The sequence below is a fragment of the Gorilla gorilla genome, chromosome 9 (assembly GCF_029281585.2).
Source record: "Gorilla gorilla gorilla isolate KB3781 chromosome 9, NHGRI_mGorGor1-v2.1_pri, whole genome shotgun sequence".
NCBI classification, from domain to species: domain Eukaryota; kingdom Metazoa; phylum Chordata; class Mammalia; order Primates; family Hominidae; genus Gorilla; species Gorilla gorilla.
Genome location: NC_073233.2, coordinates 83,878,900 through 83,899,336, shown reverse-complemented (window position 1 = coordinate 83,899,336; position 20,437 = coordinate 83,878,900). Strand labels below are relative to the sequence as shown.

The 20,437-nt window shown below is 37.5% G+C and overlaps 1 protein-coding gene across 3 annotated transcripts in view; it reads right to left on the bottom strand.

Moving 5' to 3' along the window:
- UVRAG (UV radiation resistance associated) overlaps positions 1-20,437 on the bottom strand; it is a 328,574-nt gene that overhangs the window by 134,189 nt on the left and 173,948 nt on the right. For all 3 annotated transcript variants that reach the window (XM_004051837.5, XM_055356832.2, XM_055356831.2), the window contains exons 9-10: positions 4,271-4,355; positions 766-853 (exon numbers count right to left, since the gene is read on the bottom strand). In XM_004051837.5, coding sequence (XP_004051885.1) covers positions 766-853; positions 4,271-4,355 — 173 coding nt within the window. The remainder of the gene's footprint in view (positions 1-765; positions 854-4,270; positions 4,356-20,437) is intronic.

Sequence of the window (20,437 nt, the reverse complement as noted above, 5' to 3'; positions counted from 1 at the left end):
AATTTTATTAAAGTTTTCCTTTTTTCATTCATTCTAAGAAACTAGGCTCAAAAACCTAACAGCCTGACAGTTACCCCAGGAATATCTTAAGTAACACTAATACATGAAAATTATCAATCATATTTTTAAAGCAGTGCACATATATTTGCATGTTTATGTCAGAAATGGTGATAATGGGCAGGGTGCAGTGGCTCACACCTGATATGCAAGCACTTTGGGAGGCTGAGGTGGGTGGATCACGAGGTCAGGAGATTGAGACCATCCTGGCTGATGTGGTGAAACCCTGTCTCTACTAAAAATACAAAAAAATTAGCCAGGCGTCGTGGTGGCGGGCGCCTGCAGTCCCACCTACTTGGGAGGCTGAGGCAGGAGAATGGTGTGAACCCGGGAGGCGGAGCTTGCAGTGAGCCAAGATCGCATCACTGCACTCCAGCCTGGGTGACAGAGCGAAACTCCGTCTCAAAAAAAAAAAAGTGGTGATAATGGATAATGTGGTTAAGTAAAAAGATCCTAAAGAAACCAAAAATAATTTGGCAGTCTTTCAGATGATGAGTGCATCCCACCACCAAAGTGATATAAATGAAATAGTAGAACCTAAGGCCAAACAAGTCTAAATCTATGTTTTAAATAGACATTAGCTCCTGAATGAATCATGACAGGGCATATGATTAAGCCTAAAGCAATGAGTTTTTTCATTGAGAGGAAATGTCATACAGAAATCATCTTTTCAAAACGAAAAATATTTTCAGAAAATTTGAAACTTACCAAATCAATAGGGTAAATGTAGGAAAGCTCAGAGAGTAATTGCCTGCAACGAATTGTCAACTGAGCATTAGTCTTCAAGAAGAGTTCTCTAATGAGGAAAGAAAAAATACATTTATTAAAAAATATATGCTTGCATGCTCTGTAACATTTATTTCCATACAATTAATCCAAAGAAAGATTATACCATCTGTAATAGGCCACAGAAACTCAGAAGTAGAAGCATAAATAATAGCTACCGTAAGTCTTGACCTATCTCCAAATAGTATCAATCAAGCTAACTATATACTGAGTGCTACTGTGTGTGATTAGTACCATGCTAAGAAATGTAAAGGGGGCTGGGAGTGGTGGCTCACTCCCATAATCCCAGCACTTTGGGAGGCCCAGGAGTTCAAGACCAGCCTGGGCAATATAGGGAGACCCCGTCTCTACAAAACTAAAAAAATTAGCCTGGCTTGGTGACGTATGCCTGCGGTCCCAGCTACTTGGGAGGCTGATGTAGAACGACTGCTGGGGTCTGGGAAGTTGAAGCTGCAGTGAGCCCTGATCATGCCACTGCACTCCAGCCTAGGCACCAGACCAAGACCCTGTCTTTGAAAAAAAAGAAATGTAAAGGGTACAAATAATCATTCACTAGGCATCTACAAATGGCCTTATTTATTCTAACAACTCTAGCAGGTTGATATTGTTATATCTATTTATAAACAAGGAAACAATACTTAGAGAGTCTGAGTAATGTGACCAAGATTTCACAGTCAATTTAATGAGGCCAATTTGATTTCAAGAAAGATCTGGATGGTATTTCCTCAAAAAGTATTCTATATTTCACTCACAATTACATATTATAATTACCTCAAAAACCAATAAGTTGGACTGTAAGAAAAAAAGTAAATACAACAAATAAAAAGCTATAGTATGAAATTACCCTTCTCTCTTTTTTTTTTTTTTTTTTTTTGAGACGGGTCTCACTTTAACACTCAGGCTGGAGTACAGTGGCACGATCTTGGCTCACTGCAGCCTCGACCTTTCCGGGCTCAGGTGATCCTCCCACCTCAGCTTCCTGAGAAGCTGGGACTACAGGTATGCCCAACCATGCTGAGCTAATTTTTGTATTTTTTGTAGAGACAGTGTTTCACCATGTTGCCCAGGCTGGTCTCAAACTCATAGGCTCAAGCTATCTGCCTGTCTCAGCCTCCCAAAGTGCTGGGATCACAGGCATGAGACACCATGCCTGGCACCAGCTCTTTTCTTGCACTACTTAAGAAACATGATCAATAGATAAAATACCTGTAAAGTAAGTTGCCTGATCAACCGTGTCAAGAATTTAAGAACAAAAGGAATTTAGGAGAAACTGCAGATCAAAGTATAACATGACATATATGGTCTTTGTCCCCGGTTATTACAGAGCACCTAAAAACCTTGGAATTTCCTGAGCGATAAGAGTGTCTTTTGCTATTCATTATGAGCCCCTTTTGATCACACCACAGTTTATGCTAATGAGATGACTTAAGGCAGGGGCTCCTAGACAGCCTCAGGATGGAAGTGGTCACTAGAAAGACCAAGAGATTAGAAGGTTGGACTTTCTTCCCCACCCACCAAACTCTGAGAAGAGGGCTGGAGATCGAGACCTATACAAACTCTTGCACAACAAGATCTAATGAGCTTCCAGACTGGCGGTGTCTGGAGATTGATGTGCACAGACGGGGCATGGAAGCTCCATGCTCCCTCCCCCATACCTTGCCCTATGCATCTCTTCCATCTTGTTCATCGGTATCTTTTGTAATGTCCTTTATAATAAACCAGTAAGGGTTAAGTAAATGTTTCTCTGAGTTCTGTGAGCTGCTCTAGCAAATTAATCGAATCCAAGGAGTGGGTTATGGGAACCTCTATTTAAAGCAGGTCGATCAGAAGCACAGGTCACAACCTGGGGCTTGCCAAATGGCATCTGATGTGGTGAGGCAGTCTTGTGGGAATGAGTCCTTAATTCTGTGGGATCTGATACTATTTACAGGAAGACAGAGTGAGAAATTCTAAGACATACAGTGAGGGTCTGCTGGAGAATCTAATGTTAAAGCGTTGTATTGAGTGGTGTGTAACAGTACGAAAATCACTGGTTTTTTAGTTATCTAAAACTGCACTGAAGACAATGGGATCTAGTCCTGGCTTTGCTAGTGAGTTGGACAAACAGTAACTTACCAGAGCATTGATTTCCTACCTGCAAATTGAGAGAATTAGAACAGATAATCTCTATGGTCTTCTATAGGTCTAGCGAGACAGCGTCTCGCTCTGTCGCCCAGTCTGGAGTGCAGTGGCGCCATCTCGGCTCACTGCAAGCTCCACCGCCCGGGCTCACGCCATTCTCCTGCCTCAGCCTCCCGAGTAGCTGGGACTATAGGCGTCTGCCACCACACCTGGCTAATTTTTTGTATTTTTAGTAGAGACAGGGTTTCACCGTGTTAGCCAGGATGGTCTCAATCTCCTGACTGCATGCTCTGCCCGCCTCAGCCTCCCAAAGTGCTGGGATTACAGGTGTGAGCCACTGTGCCTGGCCAGTCTAGCATTTTTGAATCCCCAACTGCTAAAGTTTTTTGAAGAAAAGTGCAAGATGGACAGACTTTCCAGGAAAAGCAAGTGAAGATGACCAAAAGAACAGAGGTACCAATAAATTAAGCATATGTTGGAAAAAATGAAGAGAAAAACTGTTCGCATTTGTTAAATGAATGTTGGGAGAGCGACTAAAATTAACTACAGTTGCAAGGTGCCAATTTATTACAGGCTATTTGAAAGTTAAGCAAAAGGACCACCATATTAAGAAGATAAAAATGCCAGGCATGATGGCTCACACCTGTAATCCCAGCACTTTGGGAGGTTGAGGTGGAGCATCACTTGAGGCCAGAAGTTCGAGGCCATAGTGAGCTATGACTGCACCACTGCACTCCAGCCTGCGTGACAGAGTGAGACCCTGTCTATGAATGAATGAATGAATGAATGAAATGTTTCTCCACATTAAAAAAAAGAAGATAAAAAATAAGGTAAAAATGGTATTTTAAGAGGAGAGGTCTGATCGTAGCATGGAGAACAATCTGGAAAGATGAAGAGACTGATGTTAGAGAGATAATCTAGTTGCTGAAGTAATCCAAATGAGCTAACAAGAAGCAGAAGTAAATCTGAAAAAATTATTGGAAAAAAATCTATAAGCTAAACCGCATGTAGAAGACAGAAGGAAGAAATTCAAACATTAAACCACGATGCTGTGGCCTGAGAAACTTGAATAATGTTCATGTTTCTGATTATAACTACATACTAGGAGCTTTTATAACTGACCTCTGGCACGGTGCATGACACACAGTAGGTGCTTAATTAATGAATATGTGTTGAATAAACGAATGTGGTACTGAGGTATATGGACTATAAATTAATACCAGCAGCTTTAAAGAATGCTATTTTTTCAAATCTATCCTCGCAGTAAACTCCACACTCACAGCAATTCTTCTCAGTGTGCATTTACCTTTTTGCAGTGCACTCCTTCCTCAGCTCATTTAGGGATTCCTTCTGGAGTTGAAGTTTGAGGTGCTCAGCTGAAAATGCACTTCCTAGAAAGAAAAGGAAGGAGATAATTCCATATGTAACATAGGATTACTCAATCACAACCAAAGAGGCCAAGCCAAATCCCTGACTGTGAGAGGGAAATAAAAAGAGTTAGGGAAAGTGGGTTGAGTACAGAGATCTTCTGGGGAGAGTAGCTAGAATAAACTTCCCTATTGGTCCAGTTTTCACGTAAGTCCAGCCTCTGGCAGGATCCTAAGAGTATACACCTAAGACTCTCTGCCTATAGATATTTCTCAATTAATGACTGAGAAAGATGGTCAGCAATTGATAAGATATCAAAATTCAGACTTCACTTTAAAAAAATGAGTGATTAATTCCTTTCCAACCAAAAATGCTACAGAATAACATTACTGAAAGTATATTTTAAAAAAGAGTTTAAAAGTACCTGTATTTTGACTACTAAAATATAGTTCATAGATAAAGGAGTTTTTATGAACCGTCATCTTCCTCATAAATATCATTATTTTAGGCCAGGTGCGATGGCTCATGCCTGTAATCCCAGCACTTTGGGAGGCCAAGGCTGGCAGATCACTTGAGGTCAGGAGTTCGAGATCAGCCTGGCTAACATGGTGAAACCCCATCTCTACTAAAAATACAAAAATTAGCTGGAAATCGCTTGAACCTGGGAGGTGGACGTTGCAGTGAGCCAAGATCATGACACTGCACTCCAGCTTGGGCAACAGAATGAGACTCTGTCTCCAAAAAAAAAAAAAAAATCAGTATTTTAGTGAAAATCATAGTGTATAGGAAATGTGTATTCTGATTTTTCAACTATTTTTACATGACGACAGATAGCCTGAGTTATAGCTGTATAAAATTTAACTCCATGAATGTGAATTACAGGAATATTTCACATTTTAAATGATACCCTCAAACCTCAATTCTCCTTTTTTTCTTTTTTTTTGACAGGGTTTCTGTCACCCAAGCTGGAATACAGTGGCATGATGACAGCTAAATGTAGCCTCAACTTCCCCAAGCCGAGGTGATCCTCCTGCCTCAGCCTCCTGAGTAGCTGGGACAACAAACACATGTCACAGTGCCCAACTAATTTTTGTATTTTTTTGTAAAGATAGGGTTTCACCATGTTGTCCAGGCTGATCTTGAACTCCTGAGCTCAAGCCATCCGCCTGCCATGACCTCCCAAAGAGCTAGGACTACAGGTGTGAGCTACAGTGCCCGGCATTCCCATCATATTTAAGCACCCTTCTCTTCTCTTTCAATGTACTATGAAGACCAGTAAGTTGGGAACTCTGACTGCAACAGAATTTAACCAAGGAACACAACTTAACTTTTTAGCCCACAATATAACTCCTTCCCAAATCTTCACCTTAGTGATTTTGTAAGACATTTAGGTTGACACCCTCTACCCCCACATACTTCATCAGAAAGTATATGAATTCTTCTACCACTAGAGAAACGTGCAGTATCATTCTTCATCCCAGATAATTTAGGCTGCCTCAACTCAAACAGTGTTAACAAGACCACAAATAGGGACCAAAGACAGATCTGGTCTTCAAAACACAAATGAGTGTCCCCTTCCTCAGTTCAGAAGACTCTAGAATGTGTTATTACATGACCTCTCCTCAAGAAAACTCCTTGCAATGTGGTAGAAAGGAAATTAAAAAAAATATCCCAACCAGCTAACAAAATGTAACATACCACATTCATTTCTCTATGAAAGGTAATACAGCTTATTGGTTCCATAGGAGTGGGCTCTGGAATAAAACTGAAGCAGTTTGGGTTATTTAGGCTCAGATAGAGAAGAACTAAGTATTTGAAGATACTCCAGAAAACTCAACCTAAATTCTAAAAGTCACTTCAAAATAAGTAATAATACTGATGCAATGGTATACTCAAGCTCTACAGGGGTTGTTCAGGTTTTATATTACCAACCTGAATACTACATGACTGATGTTGTGTCCTTCTAAGGGTATCACATCTGGAAGCAATGATGTCCATGTTTAAGAGCATGCATACGTCCTGCTTCTCATATAAATTTCTCCCTAGAATGAGCTTGATTAATGGTTTCTGTTTAAATCAATCTTTACTAAACATGCTGAAAAATAATATTCCAACTTCAGTAATTCCTCCATAATTATCAGTCAGCACTCAGCATTCTTCTCTAAGCAGAAGCCCCCCCATCTTCTCTATTAACTATCCATTATCAGTAAAGAATCATTAACTCCTTTTTATTTTTCAATGATTTATAACTCATTACTGTACATAATTATTTGGTGCTTAAGTGATCCCAGATTCAACCAGTGGGACTCTCTTCAACCTGCCTCTAAAGTCCTTGTGAGATGCTGCCATCATGTTTTTTAAAATACCACATTATAATCTTAATTTCTGTAGGATCTGTAGTGATGTCCCCTCTCATTCCTGATATTGGTAATTAGTATTTTCTCTCTTTTTACTTAGTTAATATGGCTACAGGCTTATCAATTTTAGTGATCTTTTCAAGGAACTACCTTTTGGTTTCATTGATATCCTCTACTCTTTCAGTTTCAAATTTCACTGATTAGTGGCCTTTATTATTTCCTTCCTTCGATTTGACTTGGGTTTAGTTAATTTGCTCCTCTTTTCTAATTTGTTAAGGTACAAGCTTAGATTATTGACTGGAGACCTTCTTTTCTAATATTGGCATCAAATGCTATAAATTTACCTCAAACTTCAAATGTATTTTCATTTTCATTCATTTCAAAATACTTTCCAATTTTCTTGTGATTTCTTCTTTGACCCGTGGTTTATGATATATATATTGTGTAATTGTGGAATATTTGGAATTTTCCAGATATTTTTCTGTTAGTAACTTCTAGTTTATTCTGTTTTGGTGAGAAAACATACCTTGTATGATTTTAATTATTTTGTATTTGTTTGTTTTCTGGTACCAAATGTGGTCTAACTGAATGTTCCATGTATACTTGAAAGAAATGCAGATTCTGCTAGTGTTCAGTGGAGTGGTATGCTATCAATTAGGTGAAGAAAATTGATAGTAATGTCTTTTAACTGATTTTCTCTCTACCTGTCTTTATCACTGAGGATGAGTGTTGTGGTTTCTAACTATAATTGTGCATTTGCTTATTTCTCCTTTCAGTTCTATCAATTTTTGCTTTATCTGTATTAAAACAATATTGCTATATTCACACATATTTAGAATTGCTATGTCTTTTGGTGAACTGACCTCTTCACCAAAATGTAATATCCCTCTTTATTCCAGGTAGTAATCCTTGTTTTGAAGTCTACTTTGCCAGATATTAATATAGACACTACAGTTTTCTTTTGACTGTTATTTGCGTGGTACATTTTTTCCATTCTTTAACTTTTAATCTATCTAACTTTTTTCTTTTTTTCCTTTTTTTTTTAAGAGACAGGGTCTCACTGTGTTGCCCAGGCTACACTGCAGTGTGCAGTGGTGTAATCTCAGCTTACTGCAGCCTCCAACTCCTCGACTCAAGCAATCCTCCTGTCTCAGCCTCCCAAGTAGCTAGGACTACAGGTGCATGCCATCATGCCTGGTGAATTTTTAAGTTCTTTTGTGTGTGTTGATGGAGTCTCACCATGTTGCCCAGGCTGGTCTCGAACTCCTGGCTTCAAGCAATCCTCCTGCTTTGGCCTCCCAAAGTGCTAGGACTACACATGTGAGCCACCACACCTGGGAATATATCTACCTTTATATTCAAAGTGGATTTCTTGTAGACAGTATGTATTTGGGTCTTGTTTTTTGTTTTGTTGTAAATCAAATCTGGACAATCCCTTTTGTAACTAGAATATTCAGACTACTTACACCTAATATAAACATTGATATGATTAAAATCTACCATTTTGCTAGCTGTTTTCAGTATGTTCTATTTCTTCTTTGTTCCTTTCTCTCTCTTTTTAAATGCTATTGGATTGAGTATTTTTCAGTATTTCATTTTTCTTCACTATTGGCTTATTTTTTAAGCTCTTTAAAAATGTTTATTGGTTGCCCAGGAGTTCACAAAATGTATCTTTAATTAAGCATAGTCTACCTTCAAAAACAAGTTGAGCATACCTTATCTGAAATGCTTGGGATGGGAAGTGTTTTAGATTTAATTTTTTTTCAGATTTTGGAATATTTGCATTATACATACTGGTTCAACAACCTAAACCCTAAAATCTGAAATCTGAAATGCTCCAAAGAGCATTTTCTTTGAGCATCATGTTGGCACCCAAAACGTTTTAAATTTTGGAATATTTTGGCTTTCAGATTTTCTGATTAGAAATATTCAGCTTGTAATATTATACCACTTCATGTAGAGCATAAAAAAACTAAAAATATGGCTGGGCACGGTGGCTCACACCTGTAATCCCAGCACTTTGGGAGGCCAAGGTGGGCAGATCACAAGGTCAGGAGTTCGAGACCAGCCTGACCAACATAGTGAAACCCCGTCTCTACTAAAAATACAAAAATTAGCCAGGTGTGGTGGTGTGCGCCTGTAATCCCAGCTACTCGGGAGGCTGAGGCAGGAATCACTTGAACCCAGGAGGTGGAGTTTGCAGTGAGCCGAGATCGCACCACTGCACTCCAGCCTGGGTGAAAGAGTGAGACTCTGTCTCAAAAAACAAACAAATAAACAAACAAAAAAAAACTGAAAAAAGTATACTTTCAATTCTTCCTTTTCCCAGTTTTCAAATTCTTCATACAGTTTACTTTACGTATGCTATAAGCCCACAAACACCATTATTTTTGCCTTAGAAAGTTGACTATCTTTTTTTTTTTTTTCCTCTGAGGCAGAGTCTTGCCCTGTCACCCAGGCTGGAGTGTAGTGGTGCTATCTCAGCTCACTGCAACCTCTGCCTCCTGGGTTCAAGCAATTCTCCTGCCTCAGCCTCCCCAGTAGCTGGGATTACAGGCACCCGCCACCATGTCTGGCTAATTTTTGTATTTTTAGTAAAAATGGGGTTTCACCATGTTGGCCAGGCTGGTCTTGAACTCCTGACCTCAGGTGATCCACCTGAAAACACACATATTCCCTTCCTCCCTCCTTCTTGCTCCACCACACCCCAGACCATTATATTCAAACTGCTGAAGACAAGAAATGAAGAGAAAATGTCCAAGGCAGCCATAGAAAAAAGACACATTACCTGCAGAAGAACAAAGATTTCCTAACCTGTCCTCAATCTTTCTTGTGAATATCCAATAGAGGTCTATGCAGAAGAAACTACAAGCTGGTAAAAACTGCCTTATATCTGCCGTAGTCACATACTAGTCCACACTTGGTCATTAACGATTTGTTAAAAGCTTTAGCTCAATTATTTCACCTTATTACACAGCAGCCCCCAACTTCTTCCCATGCTCTACCATTAGTAATCAGTGCTCACATCCTACCTCTCCTTGGAGGTTGTCTATCTTTCCTTACACTCAAGCTACTTCGTTGCCTTGAGATCCTAGTTTTCTGATGGATTTAAGAAAAGTTATGACTTTGTATATTATCCAGTGTTTTTTTTTCTTTATTCTCAGGGTAGAAGTGAAACTCCTTTCACCTACATCTTAGGCAGAGGCTGGAAGGAAAATCTGAGGATATTAATTTGATTTTTTAAAAGTTCTCCATTCTTTGTATTGTCTGTTTATTTTGGGTCAGCTATTCTGTTTATTCAACTAGGTCTCATTCATGCTGTTTTCCTCAAATATCTGATGATCCTTAGTGCTCCTTTCAAACCCATGAATAAGTGATTAGACTGATTAGTATAGACAACTGGCATAGGTTTCCTCTGGAGCTATGAGATTTATTTCCATAAAAAGCCTCACCCCTTAGTGCCATTAGTATAAGTGAGCTGGTCCTGTTGACAATTAGGCTTTCCTTCTGGGTATATATGCTGGGAGAAGGTATACTTTTACTTCAAATTACTGCAACTGTCAAGGGAGCTTCACACTGGGATTTTATTTGGGGTAGGTATTTCACTCTTGAATAGAGTTATCTTTCATGTTTTCCTCTGGGTTGGCTATAAAAGTCCAGTCACTTTAGGTTCTACTGCAACTTTCTACCATGTCAAACACTTATACCATGGGACCTAACCAGGTCAGGAATCCATTATGTTTAGAAAGCAGCTACAGCAAATGTTATAGAAAGCTGCTCCAAATGCACACAAGAAGGAGAATGGGCCAACAGGCTCAACTACCCTGATTATTGCTCTAGTTAATTCCTGATCTCAATACTGGCAAATTCCAAGCTTGAAGCCTCTGATGGTTTTCTCTATCAGGAACCCTACCTGCAGCCGTTTCTATTTGTGTTCTAGGCTGCAGTTTTTCTCTACTTTAGTTTATTCATCAAAACAGTCCTATCTACTTTGTATCTTGGAGAACTGTGCCAAAACCTTTGCTATCCCAATGACATCTTCTTTTGTTTCTACCATTACCATGGTTTCATTCTTTATACATGTATATTTATTATCACATCAATAGGTCATTGGGAGAGAGGGAACACAAATGCCGGAGCTTGGTTTACCATCTTCCAAAACTGCTTTGACCCTGTCCAGGCATATATCAATGTTCTACTCTGTTAAATCAGATAGCCTCTCTGTTCAGCAAGAACACAAGTCAGGCAATATAATTTTAACAGCAAAATGTCAATGTTGGCTCCTATAAATATAATAGCTAAAGACTATGAATCTTGCTTCCAGCAACAAAACAAAACACAGACTCTCGGTTCTCTCTCACCAGAGTTTGGTCTGAGACTGGCCAATGGCCAGCTCCTGTCAAAATTACAGTTAAAACCAATAAATTGTCATTCTTCTGGGTTTTCCACATTAAGTCAGATGACCAAAAAGCAATATACGTGGAGTACTTTAGCTTCCCTCCCTGCAGAAATGCCTTTTCTATACTATGATTTATGATGCTGCCTTTCTCAAGGGTTAACAGATATTTCTTGCTGTAACTTTTGCAAAATTACAACTGACTTTATTTCATTATGATATTTAATATATTGCACATAAGAAACTAAATTATTCTCTGCATTTAGTGCTAAGAGAGTATTTTTATTTCTCCCCTTAAAGAACTGATAGGCTTCCTTATTAACAGGCAATGTAAAACAAACGATATCTGTCATACCTCTACACAATTGGCTTGACAGCTGAGGTCAGAGCTAATATTAGTTCTTAAGAACAATAAGCAGATCCTATGGAAGGCAGTGAACTGTATTTAGAAAGCCCATGGACTTATGAATCAGAAAGATCTAGGTTGAAATCCTACCTACGCTACTTTCAAGACTCTAGACAAGTTTCAACTTCTCTGAACTTCATGTTCCTCATCTGTAAAATGGGGAGAATTTCATTCTTAACATTTGCATTATTGTGCCTGCCCCCAGTAAGCTTTCCTGGAATTGCTCACAATTCCCTAAGCTACTTCCATGCCTCTGCATAAACTGCTCCCTTTACCTGGAAGGTCTCACCTTCTCCCCCTAGTTAGAACAATACTATATATTCTTCTAGGCTCAGTGTGTCACCTCCTGTACCTGTTGTTCTGATTATCATGTTTATATTCTGTGTTCCTACAGTACCCTCTATATACTTCTGTTACATATTTATCACACCTGCCATGTTGACTCTAATCGCAATGTCTGGTTCTTTGAAAGTGTTCCACAAATTATGAATAAATGAATTGACAAAGGCATATATGCAGAAAAATAAAAATCAATGCTCCTTCTACTTCCTTTACAAGTCATATGCTCTCTTTTTACTTCTATGTTCAACCACCTAAATGTAAATGTATTTTTTTTTGTAAATGTTACTTCCAGTGCATTTTGAGAGTAAGTGGAGAAAAAATTATGACAAACCAATATACAATTGTGTCAGGTGGCATATTTCTACACATCTATACCTCCCATGGGAAACAGAGATTAAAATATGACAGTTTGCCATTCCTACAACCAAATAAGACATTACTGGAATAAATTACTATACTTACATAGAAATTGAAATAAAATCAGAAGTTTGCTCAGGACTCATATTTACCTACCTCTTCCCCCAAAATACCCCTGCCACAAGTTGTCTGGCTTTTATCGCTAATAGCATAAATCCTAGGGAGAATCTGTCCTCAGGTCCAGACTTTTTTTTGAAAGTTAGATATTAATAATTTTGAAGACACCTATTTAAGAATTTCTGTCAGATGGTTATTTAAAAAATCAGAATACATATAAACTAATAAAATTTAAATTTTGCCATCATTTCAAATAAATATATTTTGAGTTTAAAAACTGAGAAGTAACTTTTCATAAGTAACTGTATGACCTAAGAAAAGGAAAAAATTGTTATGCAAGACTTAATAATGTATTTACAACTTCAAATAGAAACCTATGACCTTTTGATAGAAATTAAAGTATCAATTTAAATACACTGTGTGATTCTTCTTTTATCTGAGATGCAGACCAAAAGGACACAGTAATTTACTAACCAAGCAGAAGCTAATTAAATAGAACAAACTACATATGTAGGTCACCTTAATTACTCTTTTTTTTTTTTTCAAAATGACAATAAGAAACTATTACAGTTGATGGGAACTTCACATAAAATATTTATTTTGGCAACAACTTTTTATTCACTGAAATTACCAAGGGTAATTTATTTTCCCAAATCTGAGCAATGAAATCTGACATATCTGACTTCTCCTATTCACTGCCACCAAAATAATGTGTTTGTTTTTGCTCTTAATTGCCAAAGTAAAATAGGAGAAAAGTATGGCTAGTTACAGAATTCTAACAGGTCATTCCCACCAAATGGCTTTTCAGCATTAAACAGGCAACAGTCATAGACACACTTGGGTCAAAGATTAAAAAAAAAAAAACTTTTATAAAATGCTGGAAAATATATCATCAGCATTAAACTTATAATAATAACAATAATAAAGAGATGCATTAAAAAAGGTGAACAGATCACCATCATTTCCACCAGTCCTACCTTTCTGAGATAACCAAAATCTTAATAGAGCTGAAAGAAATCTTGACTGTATAATTCAGAATTTTTTGTTTTGTTTTGTTTATGCAGAGGAAATAAGCTCAAAAAGGTTGAAAGACCTGTCTAAGGACAAACTTGGAAAATGGCAGACCCAAATCAAAGCAATCTTTGGAGAAAATTCACTTCAGCCATACTATAACAAAAAGGAACAAAGCAAAACAAAGTTCTCTAGCTAACACCTCACAGGCCAAATAGAAAAACAGCAAACTGTGAGTTGACCTGGACACATACTAGAGAAAGCAGTAATGACGTTTCGTTTAGTGGAAACAAGACAGGCTTTGGAATAAGAGAAACCAATGTTTGAATTTGGATCTCTCACTTAGTTGGGACTTCAGGGAAGTGTCTCTGAGCCCTAATTTTCCTCATTTGGGAAAAGAAGTTAAAAAAGATATCTTAAGACTATTTTAAGAATTAATAATATACCAAAACTAAAATATCGGGCATGTTACAGGATTTCAATAAAAGTTATCTACTTCACGTGATTTATGTGGGATTCAAACGAATGTTTTGCAAAGTTTTAGGTAGTATGGAATACTGAGAAAAGCACAGAATTTAGAGTTGAAATCTGTGCTGAATTTGGGTCCACATCTCAACTTTGCTCCTAATTGTCTGTGTGTTCCTGGCCAAGTCATTTAACTTCCCAGTACCTCACATATACAATGAGGGTAACATCTGCCCTACTTAGCTTTCAGAGATGCTTTAAGGATCAAATATAAGAACTTCTGTATAAGCACTTTTTAACTGTATGGTTATCCTTACTATCAAGAAAGTAATTGTATTAAAAAGTAGCTTCTTCCCACAAAGTTTGGAGAACTCTCCTTTTATAAAGTTAATACCACTTCCCAGGCACCACTGAAGTATTCTTGGGTTTTTATCAACATTTGTTTATAAGTGATATGGTATGGACGTGTGCTCCTCCAAATCTCATGTGAAATGTGATCCTCAATGTTGGAGGGGAGGAATAATGGGAAGTACTGGAACATGGGGGTGGATCCCTCACAAATAGCTTAATGCCATCCCCTTGGTGATAGTGAGTTCTTGCTTTGGTAGTTCACAGGAGACCTGGTTGTCTAAAAGAGTATGGCAATTCTCCCCACCCCCCTCACTTCCACTTTCACCATGTGATACGCCTGCACTGGCTTCACCTTCCACCATGACCGAAAGCTTCCTGAGGCCCTCACCTGGAGCAGATGTTGGCATCATGCTTCCTGTACAGCCTGCAGAACCGTAAGCCAATTAAACTTCTTTTCTATATAAATTACCCAGCATCAGGTATTTCATTATAGTGATGCAAAAATGGACTAATACAATAAGAAACCTACATTCTACTGAACACACTTCCATAAAACCAACATTTCATACCATTTTTTGAGCTAAGTTTCCAGCAAACTAATTTTGACAGAGTGTTGCTTTTCAAAGATTTGGAGGTTGTGTCAGGACAAAAGACCCGGTAAAGCAACACAGAATTCATTAATGGGAAGATTACTTGGCTTGAGTTACTGAGGGGAAATCTGGTTTTTATTAAACATCCTAAGTTAAACTACTAATACCTTCCAGAAATGAAAATATATACACTAATAAACATTAATACTGAAAAGATCAGCTCATGACTCAGCTGGAAGTTGCCATAGACCACAAGTTGAGAACCACTGCCTTTGAGGGATAGGAAGGGAAAATGTATGAGTGTGAAGCAATGAGGCCCTTTGGAGTTATGTGACCACTCAGCAAGTCAGCAGCGTGGATAAAAATTGTCTTTTTGGCACTTTCCAATAAATCATCCTGCTGCAATGGATTTTCATGGACAAAAATATAAGCACCTGGTTTCTTCCAAATGTTTACACAAATTAATTCCTATGTCAGTATTATTAGCAGCTATCCTTACTGAACAGATGTGTAAAAAGATGCAGACAGTAAATAATTCCTTTGTGGTCATTCAGAATAATCAGTAGCAAAGTCACAATTAAATATGATATAGTACTGACTTTATATCCTAACTGAGCTCCTGGACTCAGAACCAAGTACCTAGATAAGCACCAAGTGCCAGTCACAATATGTAAGAACGCACTAGTAATATTCATATCAGCAAATCATTTCACTACTCCCTAGCAAACAAACTAAATCAAAGCTGCAAATGCAAGAGAAAAATACCTTTTTCACCTTCGTTGAGCAAATACCAGTGACTACGGTGCTTTTAAAATATTTCAACTTGGCTCAAGATTCATTAAATAGTACATTCATGTAAATGTACAAGAATAATGTTCAACACAAGCATATAATAGTATATGTTTAGAATAGAATATTGAAGAACAAGTACGTATCTGGTTACCTAGCACAGCCACTATGAAGAACACAGGTCCCCAAAAAGTAGACCAGGTTATGCTAGTAAATAAATGTGGTTATCTGTATCCAGCCGTCCCCTTCTTTCCCACTCCCCAGTGCCAATCACCACAGCCCACAAACATTCGCAATGGGAATAAGAGTGAAGCCAACAGCAGCACTCTTTCTCCTACTTATGTTAGGAACCAAAGTATCAACATTAGATCCTAACCTTCTAAGGATTCTAATAGTCCAGGGGAATACAAAGTAATTCTCATCTCAAAAACATATCTAAAAGTGAGAAAATGGCACTTCAAGTACAAACTCAGTGTTAAAAATCAACAATTGTGACCCTCCATGACAAATACATATTTAACTTGAAGATTACCATTCTTTCTCTCCATGATAAAACAGAGATTCAAGAATGTGCAACTGACTTTGCTGTCAGAATTAAAATACTAGAAGAGATATCTATAAAATTCTATAATCTCCCTTCGCAGCACAGTTAGGCAGCAGTAACTCTGAACACAGGCTCTGCCATAACTTGCTATGTATGTGGCTTTGGGCACATAACTTGTTATGTGATTTTGGACAAATCATCGTCATCTGCAAACTGGGTACTAATATGTAGTATCTTTATTATTAGGATAATAATAGTATCTTTAATGTATAGGACTATTAGGACAAAATTAGATAAAGAATAGAAAACATGACATTTCCTGGCACTAATATTCTATATATAAGAGCAATTAATACCGGCTTGTGTTCTATAAAATATAAATACAAGCTCATATTCTCTAAATATGAGCAATTATTATTAAATCTCAGTCTTGTAAATGGTATAGATATCACTGGTTAGATGTTCATTTGCTTACAATCTAAGGATAGACATTCTGGGACCTCTTTCTATCCTAATAGGCAAATATACAACCAGAAACAGTTAAAGAACTATATCTCCCTATCTTTTTACCATATTCTAGAATAATATATACCCGTTGGTTTTATATATCATGCTAGTTATAAAAATGTAGTATTATTCAGTGATTGACAGTTTTGGAATCAATAGATTTTAATCTCAACATCACCTCTCATTAGCTACACGAATTTAAGTAAGTTACTTAATCTCTCTGACCCTGACATAGTTTCCTCAGCTATAAAAGGTAAATAATAATAGCATCTACCTCATAAAGTTATTGTAGTGATTAAACAATATTACATATTTATAGTAATAAGCACTGTACTGGATACATTATTGCTACTATTATTACTCTTACTAGAAAAGGTCAAAAGTCCCTAAACCCTTTAAAACCTTATAGTGTTTTCATTTTGAAAGTTAATGATCTTAAAAAAGGTAAGATATGCAGAAATATATGCCACAGATAGCAGGCAATGTAAGTACAGTAAAAGTTGATGGTACTTCCAAAGCACTGTAAGAAATGTGTCTTTTCACAGAAGATGAAATCTTTTGAAGCCAGGCCTTGTATGTACAAAACAACTGTCTATTTATTTGGGGCCATTCTAACAAAGACAAATGGACTTTATCATAATGCTTCATGATTTTAAATGGCATTATTCCTTTTGACTCTCATTTATAAATGTCAATATGCAAGTTGTATTGGAATGCAGATACTTATCACTGCCAAACAACATACACTTTTTCTGCAGTCTTTCTCATAAGAGTATCAGTCTTCCCATATGAATGATAAACTAGAAGTTAGAGAAGTCTTTCTTTAGCAATGATACCCATGACATGACACCAATAAGCATAAGTATGATGCTTTCATTCAACAAATATTTATTCTATGTGTACTATATCCCAGGTATTATACCATGCCTAAAAGATATGAGTATTTAATGTAGTCAGACTACAGACTACAGAGACAGACTAATAATCAAAGTGCTATCATGGAAAAATATAGGGTGCTATGGAAACACACGGTAGTACATTTAACCTACATTTAACCTAGGGGTGGGAGGAGAAAGAGAAGGGAGCCAGTGATGGTTTCCTGGGGAAAACAACATTTAGGCAAAGGCCTGAATGCAGGTAAGATAGAACAAAGCATACTTAAGTAACTAAAAGAGTTCTGTGTGGTTGAAGCATTCAGATTGAGGTGAGCCATTGGAGGCCTTTGTAAGTCATCTTGGGCTGAGACTTTTATCTTAAAGGTACAGAAACCCACCAGAGTATGACATAGGAATAAAACAGATGGTGTTTTGCTCCTGTTTTTATGAGACCATTTCATTTTCATAACTCATCTGATCATCATATCATACATATTCTTGCTACACAAAATGTGGTTCACAGACGAGAAACATCAGCAGAACTTGGAAGCCTGTTAAAACTCAGTGAGACACAGTTTTAAGTATTACTATTAACCCCATTGTAGAGATAACACTAAGTTATTGGACAAGGTTACACAGCTGGTAAACAATGAAGCAGGCTTGTGAAACAAGGCATTCTGAATCAAAGCCTGTTCCTTTAGAAACTTATTTTCTAAAATTACTGAAATGAAGAAAAATCACATTTATAAAATTATTCTTTGTAATGTAAACTATACTTCATATAGGTCAAAACTTTAAAACCTGCTAAAAATGACTTACTTTATTCACATTCCAAATACACTCTTGCCACAGTAGGTTTTCTGTTTCCTATTACGTCTCATTTATCCACCAATGTCAACTATGTGAAATACACCAAAAACTAAACAGGAAACCACAAAAGGATGCAACAAATAAAATAAGGTTAAATAATTCATGTACTACATTTAATGGTACATTACCTATATGAAAGCCCCTCAAAGATTCATGCTGTGTAATACTTACTGAGGGCCTCAGTGTTGGGCACTGAGAAGGATACCATAAAAATGCAAAGTCCCTGCCCTGAAAGGGCTTACCAACTAAGTGCGAAGATAAGACGACATCAAAACACTATGGGGACACAGAAGAAGGAGCAGGAAACTTTCATTTGAGGGAGAAAAAAGCCTCAAGGAGAGGTAGTATTTGAGCATGTCTTTGAAGAACCAAAAGAACTAAACCAAGGAGAGATGAGTAAAGTGCGTTCTCATAAAAGCAAGTATAGAGGTAAAAAAGACTTCTATTTCTGACTGATGGAATAACATACATCAGATTTTCCTCCCACTGTAAACAACTAGAAAGTCATACAAAATTATATGTAACAACAGTTTTCAGACAATAGATAAGAGGCAGCCTAGTATAATGATTCCTGAGAGAAGGAAAACAAGAAACATGAGCCCTATAATGGCTCCAAATCACTACATGGGGAGTGTTTCCAGGCCACAATGCAGAGGGTGAACAAACACAAAGAAAGTTCCAGAAGTGGTCGGGCATGGTAGCTCACGCCTGTAATCCTAGCACTTTGGGAGGTAGGCGGATCACTTGGGGTCAGGAGTTCAAGACCAGGCTGGACAACATGGTGAAACCACGTCTCTGCTAAAAACTCAAAAATTACCCAGGCGTGGTGGTACACGCCTGTAATCCTAGCTACTGAGGAGGCTGCGGCAGGAGAGTCGCTTGAACCCAGAAAGTTGCAGTGGGCTGAGATGACACCTGTGCACTCCAACCTGGGCAAAAGAGTGAGACCCCATCTCAAAAAAAAGGAAAAAAAGAATAAAGTTTAAAAAAAAAGATGAATAAACTCAAAATACACTGTTAAGCTAGGGAAGAAAAAACATGTAAAGTATATATTTGATAAAGAACATATCCAGAATATAAAAAGAACTCTTACAACTTAATAATAAGGTTACCATCCATCCCCCTTCCCCACTTTCCAAAAAACAGATGAAAGATCTAAACAGACATTTCATCAGAGGAAAGAGACAGGTAACAGATAAGCACAAGAAAAGATGCTCAGCCACGATAGTTATCAGGGAAATACAAATTAAAACAATGAGAAACCACTACATACCCACTAACATGGCTAAAATCTAAAATTAATGTTTAGATGTGGACTAAGTGAAACTTTCATACATTGCTAGTTGAAAATGCATAACAGCTTAGTAGTTTTTAAAAAGTTAAACACACATTTACTATACCCCAGCAATCCCACACCTAGTTATTAATATTTAACCAAGAGAATAGACCCACACAAGGGCTTATACTTGAATATCTACTGCAGCTTTATCCACAATAATTCAAAACTGGAAACAAACCCAATGGCCATCAACAGGTAAATGTATAAACAAGTTGTATGTACATACAGTGAATACTACTCAGCAATGAAAAGATGAATTCCTGACACATACAACCACATAAATCCCAAAGCTACTATGCTAAGTGAAAAAAAGCCAGATATAAAAAGTGCATATTGTATGATTCCATTCATATGAAATGCTAGAAAAGGAAAATGGTATCAGAAAGCACATCAGTAATTGCTAGTGGTCAAACGATGGAGGAAAGAACTGACTACAACGAGGCCAAAAAGCTGTTTACAATGATAGAAATGTTATCATTGATTGTGGTGGTGGTTACCTGCCTGAATACATTAGCTAAACGCATCAAACTGTGTATTTTAAATTGATTAATTTGATTGTAAAATATACCTCATTAAAACTGATTTTTAAGAAAATAAAAAAAACAAAGAAATGAAAATTCACATATTGAGTTCTTATCAATTCATTAAAAGAACAGTTAACACGGCCGGGCTGGTGGCTCATGCCTGTAATCGCAGCACTTTGGGAGGCCAAGGCGGGCAGATCACCTGAGGTCAGGAGTTTGAGACCAGCCTGGCCAACATGGCAAAACCCCATCTCCACTGAAATTA